This window comes from Cryptomeria japonica, chromosome 3 (assembly GCF_030272615.1).
Source record: "Cryptomeria japonica chromosome 3, Sugi_1.0, whole genome shotgun sequence".
Taxonomy (NCBI): domain Eukaryota; kingdom Viridiplantae; phylum Streptophyta; class Pinopsida; order Cupressales; family Cupressaceae; genus Cryptomeria; species Cryptomeria japonica.
The window spans coordinates 365671529-365687872 of NC_081407.1; the positions used below are offsets into that span (position 1 = coordinate 365671529).

Consider the following 16344-nt stretch of genomic DNA (forward strand, 5'->3'; position numbering starts at 1 on the left):
TCAAGAAAGCTTTCGACACGGTACCTAGAAGTAAACTATGGAGCAGAATGGAAGAACTAGAAATTCGAGAACATTATAGAGGTCGTACATAGGTTGTATGACCAGGTCTAGGCCAAACTCCAAACCAAACAGGGATTATCAAAATGCTTTGGAAGTGACATTGGGGTCAAACAAGGTTGCCCACTTTATCCTACCTTATTTGGGTTATACATTGACAAACTAGAGGATTGGATAGATAAGTTTGGTGGAGGGGGAGTTCGTTTGACAAATTATGTAATAAAATTCCTCTTATATGCTAATGATCTTATCTTAATAGCAAAATCAGCACCAGATTTGAAGAAACACTTGAAGGCCTTAGAACTTTATTGTCTTGAGGCAGGGATGCAAGTAAACACTAGCAAAACTAAGATCATGATCTTTACCTTGAAGAGAAAGAAGGTTCATAGGGAATTTGTTTTTTAGGGCAGCCTATACAAATGGTCAATGAATATAAATACCTTGGCCTTGATTTCCACAATAAACTCAGCTGGGAAACATGCAGAGCGAAAAGGATCCAAGGAGGATGGAAAGCCTTATACTCATTGCTAAATAGATGTTGAAAACCTAAGCTATGGGACTAGAAAACTAAAAAGACTCTTTTTGGCCTTCTTGTGGTTCCAGTGGTCTTATATGGCTTCGGAAAGTAAATGGAGGCAGATAGGGAGACTACAAAAACACTTAATCACAAATAGCCTCAAGATTAAATAATTTGTTCCATACGAGATTGTTCTAGCAGAAGCAAGGGCTTTTCCTATTGAGGCAGCAGCTATGGTCTGGTTACTAAGTTATCTAAAAATAGTAGAAAACATGGAGACACATCATTGGCAAAAAATAGCAATGGAAGAGAAGCTAGAAAGAAGAAAGAATACATGGATGAAGCAAAACATTAAATGGTGGAATAAATGGAGTATTAGCATAAGTGACTGCCCAAATAACAAAAGTGAAATAAAAAAAATACGTGCAAGGAAAGTTTAGAGAAAACATGTGGATAGGACAACTTGGGAGAAAAAAGGAATATTACATCAGACATTTCAATCCCACACGACCATACACAAAAAAAATTACATAGGAATGGATATAAAATGGAAAGCAAAAATGTTAATTACTCAAATCAGAACTGGTTCACATCAACTTAGGTGTGAAACCAGAAGATGGATAATACCTAAAAAGGAGTGGGTAGATAGAAAATGTAGATATGGCACCCAAAGGGTTGTGGAGACAGAATGGCACTATATCATGGAATGCCCAGCTTACAATGGTATCCCGATCCACTACATGACATGCTAAATGTAAACACCTTGAGCAGTTTATTTGAAGAAGAAAAGATAACAAGGGTCGCAGATTTCTTGATCAAGTTACACAGTTTAAGATCCAAGATGCAGAAGGAAAAGGAAAAGGAGGTTTAGCAGATTGCTCTTTGGTCTTTGCATTCTCTTCTTTGCTGGCTCTACCTATGGTTCCCATAGGTTGTTTAGCCTCATGGATGTTATTAAAAGCATTCTTTAATTCATTGATTTTTTGCAACAAGATATCTCAGAAGTTGAAAAAAAACAAAAAACCATTTAAATAAATATAAAAGACGAGCTTTAAAATGTTACTACTTAACGAGCAAATCATTTGGTGCTAAACTCTATTTCCTCACCCGGATGAAAAAGCACCCGTTTGCTTAGTTTATACTAATATGGACATATCTTAACAAGGTTATAGGAAATAAAATGACGACTGACAATTGCAGGGATAACTCTTATTCAAGGAAACAGCTCAGAGTCATGCAAAAAGGACTGGAAGCTCATGTCTGATCCTTCTGATATAAATTATCTGAGAAGTTGGTAGGAATCTTGGGGATTTCGCTTCTCCAAAAAAACCTTCATGAACAATTTAAATTCTTTGGTTGCTTGGGGCAATGGAGCAAAGCACATTGCAGTAACATTTTAGCTTCCTTCTTTACATTTATCGAAGATTATATCAGCAAGATTAAATTCCTCAGGCTCTTCTGAATCACCATTTCCTTGACTAAAATCAGCAGCTGTATAAGTCTTAATTCCTGGCCCGTGTCCCATGGTGTCCATCCCACGACCCCTTTGTGCTCTTTTGACCTCTCGCTGGTGATCTGTCAGAGGACATTGCTTCCTTTTAACAGTTGATGGTATTGAGACATAATCTTGTGGACTGTCTTCCATGAACTCCAGCTTCTTCCTTCCTTTTGAACTGCCTTCTTTCTGGGTCATTTTACCACTTTCTTCTCCCTCACTGATGGCAGCCCCTTGCAAGCTACTAGATGGAACTTTATCTGCTGAATGCGAATGTTGTCCTTGCTCACAGACTCTAATATAGTTAAAGGCGTCATTAGCTTTACAATCATTTGCTCCAAATGATGTTGACTTGTCTACTACTGATTGATAATCTGGAATGCTTGACTTCTCAAAATCTCGGTATGGTCTGTGAGAATCTATTGACTTTAAATGATTTGAAGTTAAATTATCTAATTGTTTGAGAATATTATCATTTGCACACTTCATAGAACAAGACTCTGGTGACAGTTGACCTTTCATTAACATATCGAAACTGGGTAGATTAATTTTTACTTTCTGTGATAAATTTCTGAGGACTGGAACTAGTGATGCAGGGTACGATAGCGACTGTGTGTTCCCATATGTGGCCTCCCAAAATGCAACAGTTTGGTTAGCTATTGGAGAATGAATATGTTGAAATGCCGCTACTAGTAAAGGTGTCTGAAGGCTTAAAAAACTTGAATCAAATATGATTGCTGGTTGACACTTCTGCAAGCAGTTGAGTAGCTGACTCCATGCCTTCTCAAGTTCTAATACTGGACAACCTTCTTCAGAAACTACCTTCACATTTGAGCAAGCAATGAGCCATTTGGCTAGAGGGTGGGAGAATTTCTGAATACAACAGTAACCATATAGTTGTTAGTAAATATGTATTAACATGATCCCATGCCATGCCATCTCATCTCTCAAAATGATTGAAATATTAAGCACGTTATCTAGAGAACTGACCTGCATAAATATAAGTATATCATGTCTAGTAGAAAGGCAACTGAGAAAGCAAGCCATTGCATCAAACACCCTAGAAAATATCAAAGAAAAGAAAGGATAGCCAAAGTTATTTCTCAGATATGCATGAGAGAACAAAAATCTAGAAAAACGCATTGAATTCTAGTAAGGAAGCTGTATGAAGGTGATACCCTGAAACCATAACAAAGTTGCAATCAGCAAATGTATCATTCAGTTCCCCTGCTAGTTCCAAGAACCTGCCCAATAAAGAAAACCAACAATAATGTGAAAGTGTTGAAATCAGATGCTTTCCTATCACCTTTTGATTGTACTAATCAAAGGCAATAGGATGGCAACAAATAGTTGACAAGCCAAATAAAGACTCCAATTTATGATAGCATGCCAATCTCAATAAATTTTTACCTGGCAACAAAATTCAAAATGCCTTTAACATTACATTGATCATTTGCCTCATTTCCCCCAGGACTGCAGTTCAGAATCGTAGGTCCCACAAACCTATCAAATCTTGCTTGCCTTTGTACCTTTAGCATTCCAGGTGCAGTGACATGTGCCTGTTTAAGCACTTGGGCAGCAATTCCACCAGCTATTGTCAGAAAGTAATTCTGCTCTGCAAATGACAATTGTATGGACCCAGAGTCTTCAGCAGTCTGCTTTGAAATGTATTTATTGTGTTTCTCTTCAATCACCTTTAAAGCTCTTTTACAAAATCCCTCACCAAAAATATTTACCCGCGAACTTTTCACTGATGAGATAAGATTAACAGAATTATAGAGAGAAGTCCACACTTGTAATACAAGATCAAGTTCCTTTTCAGGACTTGCGTTGCAATTATTTTTGTGGGATACAAATTGACTGGATAGATTGTTTGAATCAGCAGATGAATATACTATTCTAGTATTAATTGGGAACAAAAGGAAACTGTAAATCGTTTGATACCCTGCATCTACCGTGAGATCAACATCATTAACAAATTCCAGATGCTCCTTGAGGCACTTAGCAAATTTCTTCCACACTCTTAACCAGAAAAAGCCATCACCATTGAAAGGCAAAGAATGCAAGCTCTTTTCTTCATCAAATATGTTAGTTTGCAATTGCATATTGCAATTGAAATTGACAGCATTTAATCCAAGATTGTACAACACAGTAGCAAGTGCTTGATAATTCTCCAAAGGAGTGACACCAGAATCCACAACTTGAGTTAGCTTTCCCAATTTTTCCAGTAATTTCTCTTCCTCAGATGCATTTGAACAGAGATGAGCTACAAAGTTGAGCCACACCAAAATAAGATAAACAGCAGGAGAAACCATATCAATTTTGGTCATGTGAAATCCAAGTATATTGCCATTTGTGCAATGGTCAAGGCCATCTGAAAACATGTTCTTTTTACTATTCCAATTTTCATTCAAATCGATAGGCATCTTGAAGGAAGAAGATGTCAAAGTAGAAATTGGTATCTCATCCTTTATAACTTCCAGCAAACTAAAAATGACACTATTTGGACCTTTGGCACACAGAGAAGTTTTTAGATCAATGTCCTGACACAATCCTTGCACAAATTTTAGAATAAGGCAAACAACTTGTACACGCTCATTGAGAGGCTTAAAGTCTTCTTGCAAGTCACTCTGAACACCTCTTAATATTAAACGAAAAATTCTCAGCGCACCATTCAATGTTAAACTACTGAAATCAGAGAGCTCACAATTCCTGACACCACATTTCCATAAAACTCCTACATTATTCAATAAAAACTCAATGTGAGTAATATTCCAGGGAGTCCATTTAATAGAAAAGGCTGGAAAACTATCTTTGTTGAATTTTAAAGATATCCCATGACATGGATTCTTAGGAGATGAAACCTCCCCAGTTACATAAATGTTTAGTTCATCATCCTTGTCTTTAACCTTTGAAAATACAAACTCCTCTAGGAGATTCATACAGAGATCCCATATCCATAGATTTTTGTTATCTGGCCCAGTCTCAAAGATAACTTTAAAAATTGGATCTAAAACAATTGATAGAATAGCAGGGTCATTCAATGAGCCATCAAGCTTATGTAAAACATAGTTCCATGTTTTCCAACATGAAAGTCGCACAGACACATCACATTTACTACTCATTACTCCAATTATGGGCTTCATAAGCAATTTTAGGTTTTTAAGAGGTGGGAAGACTTGGGACTGATGAGTTGTTTCTGATGCTGTTAGTTCAACCTCTGAAGTCTTTCCTGGGGAAACCTGGTCTGCTGTGGATTGTATAGGACAATGAATAAGAACATCAATCAAAGCTTGCCATGCAACCTGCCAATTAAAAAATATGATAGGAATCCACCACAATAAACTCATCAGCACCAAGCATTTTGGTTCTGATTATTAAAAGAAAATTTATCAGTAGAAAAGGAACATGAAAAGATTTGAAATATTTATCGATGTAGCAATCCCACCAGATTATACAGTTCTCACACTGCCACCATCCACCATTAATATAATAGAGGCAATTTAATATATCTTATTGTTAATTTACATGTTTAAAGCAAAGAAAAGATTATATGAACTCCTATTTATGAAAATGGATAGAAAGTTAAGGTGAAAAAAATTGATTTTCTCCTATTGAACCTTCCTGAAAAAAACTTAAATACAACAGCAATGGAATGGAAAAATTGTCCACAAGTCACATACAATCTCAAGTAACATTGAAATTTCAATAGCAGACCTGAGAAGCAATGCGCACTTGTGAATTAGGATCTGCAAAGGTTTGCTCTGGTATTTTTAGCATCTGGTTGAGAAGCATTCTGGCATTCATGATATGGTCCCCAAGTAAACGAATAAGCCATCCCCATGCTTGGAGGACATATACTTTACAGCCATGACTCTGCAGTATCTTCTCCATTTGCAAAAGTAAATTCTGCTTGATGTCTGTAGCAACAGACTTGAAACCATAAATGAAGTAACATAGTTTAGTAACTATTAGTTGATCAATAAAGGAACCAATTAAAGTACTTTAATGTGCTAAAAGACTGAAATTCCCTACCGTACAGATATATGGTGCCATTTGACAATAGTATTTCAATTCAAAACTAACTAGAACATCCATTTCTCTAGATCTAGTCCCCACTCATGAAATAAATAATGGAATAATGAAGCATAGCAGCATGTAAACTATCCACACTTGCTCAAATTTTGGATTCTGGAATTCCTGAGATTAATCTCAGGTTCAAGAAAGATATTGTCTAGGTAGGATCATAATCAAAGAAAAACAATTATTGCACTAGATCTATGGCCAATCAAGCAGAAAATATCCATACAACATGCATCTTATATATTTTATCATCAAAAAGTCTGTTATAAAATGTTACTCAGAATAAATACTGTTACTGAAACAGCCAAACCCATGGGCTGTGAGCAGAGATGGGAATACGAGTTTCAGTTCTTGTATCTGAGAATTAATAAAACAAACCTCTACTCAACCATAGTTAACAGAACAATGACTGGGAAAAACAAAAACTTGGTGTCACAAAGGACTCAGTTCAGCATTCAATAAACAAAACAAAAGTGACATAAACAAAACCCACCAAACATTTTAAAAATAGAGCAGCTGCCACAAAGTCCTTTGTTCCATCATTCAGAACCAGTAAAAGGCAACAGGATAAGGGTAAGAACCAGTTGGTTGGATCATCAAACCAATAGCAAAACAAATTTCATCAAGTTGGATTTGCGCTAGGGTAAGGGTGGGTGTAAAGATGTAATTAAATTATTAAACTAGGCATTAGCAAGTTGAAACAGGCATTATAGGCAGACTCTGGGTCAATGACATTTTGAGATTTTTTAAGAATAGAAGACAGTTGTTTCGTGTGTTGGAGAATGAAAGAAAGGAAATTGGCATTTGGCAATGATCCAAATACCAAAAGAGACTAGTTAATATGAGTTTGAAAGCTGATGCAAGGGATAGCTAAAATCAACAAAGAGAGGACATACCATAGAAGGGTTAGAGAAGCAGAAAGTGTAATGCCCCTAAAAGTTGACCTAAATAAAACCCAAAACCATACTAACAATTGTTTGTGTGTGTGAGTATGCAACAAGGTAAAAGAGAAAGCCAACAAGTACAAGTATCATCACCAGGTGTGAACAAAACCTGGTACCACTAACATGTGACAACAATCACAAACAAGGTACTGGAGTGGAAAGATGATGCACTGACATGTCAATGAAGAAGAATGAAATAATAGTAGAATGGGCTATCAGGAGGAGGGCGTACGGACAGTACGCATCCTCATGCAATGAAACTTGACCTACATCAACTAAGACTCGAATTTTCATAGATGTTTGGAAGTTTGGAACAATTGGCAAGTGACAATTGTTGCATCCGTGGATCTTGGAGACTCACCATGCAAGGTGTATTGGGGGTGGAGCAACATGTATCATCAAAAGTGAGAATTCATGCTGAAGCAAGAGATGGATCAGGGCATCACTGTGAGTAATGGAAATGCAGTTGTTGATTTTTTTTTAAAAATTGAATTTCACATCCACACGTCTTTGGTTTTGTTTCCTTAGAAACACTTCAATGATTGAAAGCCCTAATCCCAAATCTTGTTCTCCTTTAGAATCATCATTTTCAGAGGGCAGAGTAAATGGCATTTTTCCTTCTTCAGTTAATCTTTAAAATCACTGTTCATTAAATTAATTAGATTGAAATGTAGAAACCGGAGAAGGAACTCGCCCACTTAAGAGGTTTTCCATGTGCAATAGCAAAGGCAAAGGTAATTTAGAATATTGTGATAATGAGGATAGTCGGTAGAATGAAGAGAAGTGGGAACAGAAGCAGAGGACATTTAAGAGTACTGGTAGAGGAGTTGAAATGAATAATGGCTGCTAAGAAGATAGCCAGATCTTAACCAAAAGCAATAGAATGGCTACGGGTACAAGTGATTCCAGTCAAAAAAATCTTTTGGGCCTTCATAAAAGTGATACTCAGAGATGAGGGTGTAGTATAATGTGTACTTAGGGGCAGTCAATGCAGAATGTCAAAAAAATTTCATAAGGTGTGATGAAACATCCTCTCTCGATGCAGGCCTGAACTGGATCTGAAGCAGGCAACAACAGTATGGACAAGCTATTAATAAAGTGTTGTGGAGTCCAGGAGGATGGGCAGAAGAGAATATATGAATTAAATAAGGCTCGGTGATTTAAGGGGGCATTGAATTAAGACACAGACTGATATGATAAAGCCTTAGGTGAGAAAAAGGATTAAAAAGCCTTATGTATATAGTCGGTTATTAATTTTAGCAACCATGGTGGTATGGATTGTTATAAGAGGAGCCTAGATCGTCTCTAATGTGCACTGTAGCCAACTCAATCCCACTTGACGTGGGAAATGGAATTCTGTAGAGTCCCCTTTCGGGATGATCTTAAATCTTATCCTAAGATCACAAGTTCAATCAAAATAAGAAACAGAACATAGTTAGCATTATATATTTACCAATAAAATGTCTTTATCAAGATAAATCCTGGTTTAGGTCCTAAAATCGTGTTAGACAATATTTGAAATATAATTCATAAGATCAATTATTCTTATTAGAGTTAGAGATCCAGCAACAAATATAAGTGCATCTATATCAAATTTCAATAATCATCTTAATCTATTTAGATAAATCATGCAATATTTTTTTGAAGGTCCTAAAATCGTATTAGACAATATTTGAAATATAATTCATAAGATCAATTATTCCTATTAGAGTTAGAGATCCAGCAACAAATATAAGTGCATCTATATCAAATTTCAATAATCATCTTAATCTATTTAGATAAATCATGCAATATTTTTTTGAAATTTAAAACCAAGCATCAATAGTTACATTTCCCATAATCAACCATAGTAGGGTTTGGAAAGGGAAACCACAAAGGGTGCCCAGAGATTGTTCTGCCCAATTAAGCCCAAGAGCGCACAGCATCCGACTAAGGCAATTCAGCTCTTGGCCCATGAGTGGCAGGAATATCCAACTAAGACAAATTCATCACTTGGGGTGACCTGCTTAATTCAAGGGAACCTGGGTTATTGAGGAAGACCATTCAGCCCAATTAAGCCCAAGAGCGCAAAGCATCCAACTAAGACAACTCGCCCCTTGGCACACAAATGGCAAGAAGATCCAACTAAGACAATTCCATCATTTGGGGCGGGCTACTTAATTCTTGGGAACCTGACTACTGCCTCTCCCTAACATACTCCCTTCCATTCCCATATGATTGCTTGTAAGAATAAAGAATAGATAAACTTATTTGTTAATTAAGAAACATAATAAATTTGCAAGGCTTATTAAAATCTTGATGAAAGATATATTAAAGAATATAGGTGCAGAACATCATTATTTATGTTGCATACCAAATACTTGTTGATGCACAAGACTTCTATTTGCCTCATAATAATCTGATCGGCTGCTTCTACTATAAGTAATCAGAAATCTCTCTTCTTCGATGCTTTCCTTCAATGGATGATGTGCCTTATATATCTTCAAGGGGTGGACGGGGATGGAGAGTCATCTTCCTTCCAGAAGTCCCATCTCTTAGAAAGAATTTGTCTCTTCTTTTTTTGACCCCGATGTCCCTTCATAATGATCACTGACTGTTCAATTGTTGCCGCCCTTTCATAGTGATCCGCTGCTTTTAACTCAAGAAATTCGCTGACTAATTGTAATCACTCCCCCATTAATAAACACAACCGAAGCTTCTTTAACACACGTCTAAAATAAATGCCTTAACTCATTGTTGTATCGGATCACTATGTATTTACTAGAATAGGCATCGATTTCAATTACTGTTTTTTTCTATGCGACTTATTAATCCTTTAATCTAATTTTTTAGCACAAGACTGATTCATGGTGGGGGCATGACAATCCGCCTTTCCTGAGATTGCTTGTCCTCCAGCAATAGTGGAGTAATCATGGAGAGAGTGTTTGTAATGTCCCCTTTTTGGGGAAATCCATTTAAATAATTAAGTTTAAGTTGTCGAAACATAACAATTTAAAAGACAATTTAATTTAATTATTTATTAATACAGATTAAAGTGACTTTTTATGTCAACGTCGAATTATAAAGTAAAGTCACATAATAAATAGAAGGGAATTCCAAGAGACGGGGCGAACGAAGAGTCAAGGATTGAGCTATTTAATAACTTGGAGAGGCTCATTTTGGTATGCTTGGTTATATGCTGGAGTTTGTTTCTTTGGAGAGTTTAATTTCAGTTTAATTTGATGGTGTATTGAAAACAATTGCATGCAAATTGTTGTTTGAATTTTTTGTGGATCATTTGGTAAAAATCTGGAACAAATATCCTAAGGGAATATTTCAGTGGTATCAGAGCTGGTTTTCTTGCCAGCTTGTGAAGTTTCACAAGTGACAAAATTGTAGATAAGTTTTATTAACAGATGCAATGTTGTGTCTGCATGGAGATTTTATATTTCGAGATTTGAGAAATGAGAACTTTAATGCTATCGCTGGGTCAATAGTGAAGAATTGATATCGTGGACTGGTGGCATCTTTATTTTAACTTTTATTGTAGCCATGAGTTTAACAATCTGGCCACAGTCTGATGTCAAATATTCTCATATAATGGCTATGTTAGTGAAGTCGTGGCTCTAATGTTTGGCATATATTTTATTGAAGCCATCATCATATCGAGAGTATGGACTCAAAAAGAAATAGGCGATTTGTATAAATAATCGTAGGGTATATTTTCGGCACAACTTGGTGAGAGTTTTTCGGCACAACAATGCGTCTCTTCCTTTTTTGACCCTGATGCCCCTTCATAACGACTGTTGACTGTTCAATTGTTTCCGCCTTTTCATAGTGATCTGCTTCTTTTAACTTAAGAAATTTGCTGACTAGTTGTAATCGCTCCCCCATTAATAAACACAATCGATGCTTCTTTATCACACGTCTAAAATAAATGCCTTATCTCATTCCTGTATTGAATCATTGTATATCTACTAGAATAGGCATCAATTTGGATTACTGTTTTTTTCTGTGACTTATTAATCCTTTAATCTAATTTTTGAGCATGAGACTGATTCATGGCGGGTGCATGACAAACTTGAAAAAATGAACAAGGTGTTGCAAAAGCCGTTGAGTAATTTTATCGAGTTTACAAGCACCTAATGGTACCAAATCAACTAATAGCAAAGTACTTGCCTTTGGAATGCATTGTCTAAATGATCAATGCAGAGTCCTCTTCAATCTCCAAATGTGAAGCTTTATATTTGTGGTCTAATGATGAGCCATGAGGAAGAGACCATGCCTCCATAATGTTATTCACATTTGATCCAATGTATAATCTTCGACAGAATCAAGTTTCCTTGGGAATCACAAATTATTCCACAAACTCCATTTCCAGTGTTGGCTAGGACAGAACTATCAAAATTCAACTAAAGAAAGTGAGATGCACAAGGATTGATAGAAAATCTAGGGTATGTACAACAGAAAAAAAAAATTCAAGCAAGGACAAGCACACTTGTTTTCCATTAAAGTAATATGGTTTGAGTTCCCTTTGAAGAGTTGCTTGTTACCTTCAACTCGATAGTATCCCACAAATGAACTAAGCACAATGGAATGAAGCAGGCAAACATAAGAATACAAAACTTGAACAGTGAACCAAACAAAGAGTCTGCTAGCAATAGACCTAGGAGTGTTCATGAAGATTGAAGAGACTGAAATAAAAGCCTCCATACTTGAGTCAAATGACGGCAGTGGCATGGAATAACAACATAAGCATGATTGGCATTTTGTTGAAGTGCAGTGAGAAATTATTACTGACAAGAATAGACAACTCTAGTTTGTAGTTGAAAGTTTAATCAGAAGGAGATTTTGAGTGATTTTAGTGGTTTCTATTAGAATAATATCTTTCTCTTTGTGTTATTAATGGTCATTTAAGTTGTTTCTAATTGTTGGTTGAAAATTTTGTACACTCGTGAAAGCAAACAAAATTGTGGCTTCAACCACAATGTGTGAGTATGAAACTCTCCTAATTAAGGGAAGGCTCCCCCTATCTATCTAAAACTGAAATAAAAACAGGATGGGACAGCAATCTTCCTTCTTTCTTCAAGGAAGCCTATATCCTTTTCTCTCCTTAGAAAAGTGATAGCAAGAAAATGTATAATAATGGTAACAACTTCAAATGAAAACGAGAGAAAGGAAATGAAGTTTCCTGAAAGCTCAAAGACTCTCGTCACTTCCTTCGGGACGGGGCAGCAATATCAAGCTCAAAGACTTGACTATTGGAAGTCCTATCTACCCTTTGCTATACTAAATTTTACAACGAATAAAAGACAACAGCTCAAAGACCGGAATAATCTATTCTTTCAACACAAAGACAAGAACTAATGCAAGCTCAAAAACTTGCTGCTATTTCTTATCAAACAATAATTTTTCCTCAAGAATAGACGCAAGCTCAAAGACTTGCTGCTCCTTCTAGAGATTTTCCTATTTTAATTAATCTTCTCTACTTGCAGCTCAAAAACTTCAAATCAGATTAGACTAAGCTCCTTTAGAAACACTTTGCATGGAAGAAATAAAAAGATTCAAACTCAAACATGTAGCTCAAAGACTCAAAACTTGAGTAATCCTTCTTTATTATTCTTCAAAACTTTCAATTCACATACATAAGCTCAAAGACTTCTTGCTGTAAATTTGGTAGAGTTTTTGCTTGCTTTCCAAAAGATAAAAATTACAATGGACCCTCTTTTCTATTTATAGGAGAGGAGCCTTGAGAAAAAGGTGGGAGGATCCTAACTAACTTGAGAAATTCCCTCAACCACCAAGACCTATTCAACAACTAATTATGACTTATTCGAGGTTACAAATCCTATTCCAAATTGACTTGTAACCTGCCTACTTGTAATTACAAAAATGCAAGTGATGACAACTTGCAATTACAATAATGTTTTTACAAGTAAACTTGTCGAAAGGGAAACTACAATTCTGAAATTACAATTTTGAATTTACAACCAAGTGTTAAAAACACTTAAGTTGCACCTCTTGAAGACATGAACAATTCGAACTTCCGAATAACTTTCTGCAATTCATCAAGATCTGGTTCATGAGTGTTCATAGCCACCACCCTAGTCTTTACGATGGCATCATGGCATTGGCATAGCGTGGAGTTGCCCTTTTCCAACGAGGACCAGATTTCTTGCAACTCAGTTTGATACTTAATCAATATTTGAATGAAAGCGGCTGAAAATTGTTCACTTCTCCATTCATCATGAATCTTGAGTTGCAGATTTGCAAGAACTTCTTCCTCGAGCAGCAACTCATCATTCTGATTTAGAATGTCGCAGGATGCCTTTTTACAGTGGGAGGTAACATCTTGAAAGACTGTTTCACGCAACTTTAAGGTCTCGTCAATTTCTTCAATGAGTGATTTGAGAACAAGGGATTTGTTCTCCAGAAGTTCCTCATATTCAATGTACATGACTCTAGAAGGAATTACGTCATGCACCTGAAGAACGTTCAACTGTTGTTGAGGCATCTTTCGCCAAGGAACTAAATTTCTCTCAACCTTCTCCAAATTTAGTTTGAAAGCACCCAAGATTTGATTCAACTTATCTTCAATGATTTCCAATTTAACCATTGTTTCAAATACCTATCTTATGACTTGTGAACATAAGTCATGCAATTGATCAACCCGGGTGTCTAAGGCTTGAACCTTTTGAGCGGCTCTCTCGACACCTTGGATTGGTTCACTGGCACTGGAAGAAATAGGTACTTGGCCTTCTCCATTTGAAGGTTGAGTAATACTTTGGATGGCTGCCAAGAGTTTTTGATTCTCTACTTCCAACTGATCTTTCTTGGCCAAAACTTCATCATACCGCTGTACCAATGTAGCCACTGTTTGCTGAGCATCATGTTTGACAACCTCATGAGTCTGCTTACCCAGTTGCACTTTTGTGATCCGATAATCAGCTACTTGCATTTCTTCAACTAGTTTATCTGATATTGGTTCAGCAATTTCTGCCACTCTCATCCGATTTTCATCAACGGTCACCCTCAAAACTGTCTTTGCCCTCTTAACGGCTTTAGGTTTTGATTGTTTCAACTATCGATAGTCAAAGGCATCAGGTGAGATCACCTGCTTCTTCCTCTTTGCAGTGAAGGAACTGAGCCATGGAGGTAAAGCCATTAACTCTGACTCTGGGAAAGAGGGAGAAGCAGTTTCTGTTTGAACAACTGTGGTGACCTTGAGAGAAGTTTTTGTCTGAATAGCCACCATAGTCTGCTGAGTGACAACAGGATGTGATGAAGATGTCATGAACTCATCAAAACGGGTCATAGAAGTATCAATATTAGACAAAGGTACATATGAAGGATCATCCACAAAGATATTCAACAAATTTTCCTAAGAACGATCCTGAGATGGTTCTGCTGCTAAAAGTGGAAGAATGTCCTGCGGAGATTCTGAAACTGAAGGGGCTGATTGAGAATTCACATCTATCACAGGAGGAAACATGGGTACTGTTGACGTGTATTTTGTACACAATCATACACAGAATAAAATACCCAAAGGCATCTTATCCTCTCTTGAATAAAGTCGCTAACTGCTGAAGATATCGCAAGAAGGATCAGTTAGGATGACTCCAATGTTCTTTTTAGTAGGGTCTCTACGTGTGGATAAGCACCAGTGGTCGTTGTGATTGCTGTGTCATCAAGGGGCCTTACGTTGCCGAAGATTTTGCTAAACTAAACAAGCTTTTCAAAAAATATCAAAAGGATAGGGTTTGCAAGAGGTCTAATCTAGTCTAACCCTAAGAATGACTCAATGTGGACAAGACTTGGTGAGATTCTACCAACTTCAATATTGCCATAAATTAACAACTCAATTGAAATTGATGCGATCTTCTAAGGTAACAAATGATTTTTCAATACATCAAAGATCAAGGACACTACCACGAAGGTACATATCCAAGATACAACAACGATTGAAGGTTTAAACGATTCAAATATCTCCAGTCGACCACGCAAGGCGTTCCTACAATCAGCAAGAAGCTAGTGGTTTGGAAAGCGAATCCTACCAAAGATCAAGTCCAACACTTTGTCCTTCGAATTAACACACTACTTTGATTGAGAATTATTCAAGAAAAATGAACAACCATGAAGATAACCAAGAGAATTGCAACAAAACACCATAACTTCAATATTTCATTGATCTCAAAGCCATCATTTACAACAATTGTTTGAATTCTTTCTTCAAAACTCAATCTTGCTACAAAAGTAAATTGCTTCTAAACTCTAATCTCTCTAATACATCAATAATTTCTAACTCTCTGATTTTCTAGTTTTCTCCCTATGCAAAATGAAAAGAAATGAGGGTATATATAGCATCCTCAATTACAATGAACGGTCCAGATCGAAAGAAGATCAATGGCCAAGATTATGACACTTAAACCCTAATTAGGGTTTTATTACAAAAGTTCCCCTTTTATTGCACAACATTAAATGCATAGCCAATTATTAAATTTGGCACGAAAATCTAGGAGACATAAACCAATGACAATTAAGGTGCCATGTCATCTATAACAACCTCTCATCTAGAATCTTATTCCCTTTCCAATGCTCCTTTTTAGCATATGCAATGAATCTAGACACGATTCCTTCGATTTCAGCAATTGGAATCTCGAGAAGATTCTTCATTCTTTCTTCCAAGTGGATGACCTGATCAAATGCCTCAAGAAGAGTAGCGTCCCATTCAGGTTCAAGTTCCTTAGACTTCTCAATCAGGAGCATGGTAGCAAACATCTGGTCCTGTTGCTCATCTGTGATAACATTTGCATCTTTGCAAAAGATGACCTTAATTTTATCCTCCAATTCCTGCAAATCCACATCCGTCTCAACTTCGATCCTCCTGCCAAGAATGGTACGTAGTACCTCAAATACTCTGTCCTGGATCGGGTTGATAACCTGCTCAACATGGTTACATCTAGTACTGATGTCCTCGAAGAGAACTTCCTTCATCTGGAGTAAGGTTGACCACTGAAGTAAACTGTGAGGTCCTCCATCCATGATCTTTTCCTGCGCTAAGACCTTCCTCGATATTTGTCTGATTACTCGCAAGACAGGAATGATAACCTCTTTGGTATGAGCAAAAGCAGCTACTGTTATCATCAAGTTGTGGATAATCTCAAGAACCTGGATAGCCCTATGAATAGTCTTCATCATCCTTGTTGTAAATTCTACGGCAACTGTATGAGATTTGTCCATCCAAGTACTCATACGCTGGACCATACTCC

General features: G+C 36.7%; 1 protein-coding gene across 1 annotated transcript in view; it reads right to left on the minus strand.

The window, feature by feature from the left end:
• Positions 1-1579: 1579 nt before the first annotated feature.
• LOC131080028 (uncharacterized) overlaps positions 1580-16344 on the minus strand; it is a 31144-nt gene continuing 16379 nt past the window's right edge. Inside the window, exons 3-7 of the mRNA XM_058018120.2 lie at positions 5787-6002; positions 3480-5374; positions 3248-3313; positions 3060-3129; positions 1580-2942 (exon numbers count right to left, since the gene is read on the minus strand). Coding sequence (XP_057874103.2) covers positions 1971-2942; positions 3060-3129; positions 3248-3313; positions 3480-5374; positions 5787-6002 — 3219 coding nt within the window. The 3' untranslated portion in view covers positions 1580-1970. The remainder of the gene's footprint in view (positions 2943-3059; positions 3130-3247; positions 3314-3479; positions 5375-5786; positions 6003-16344) is intronic.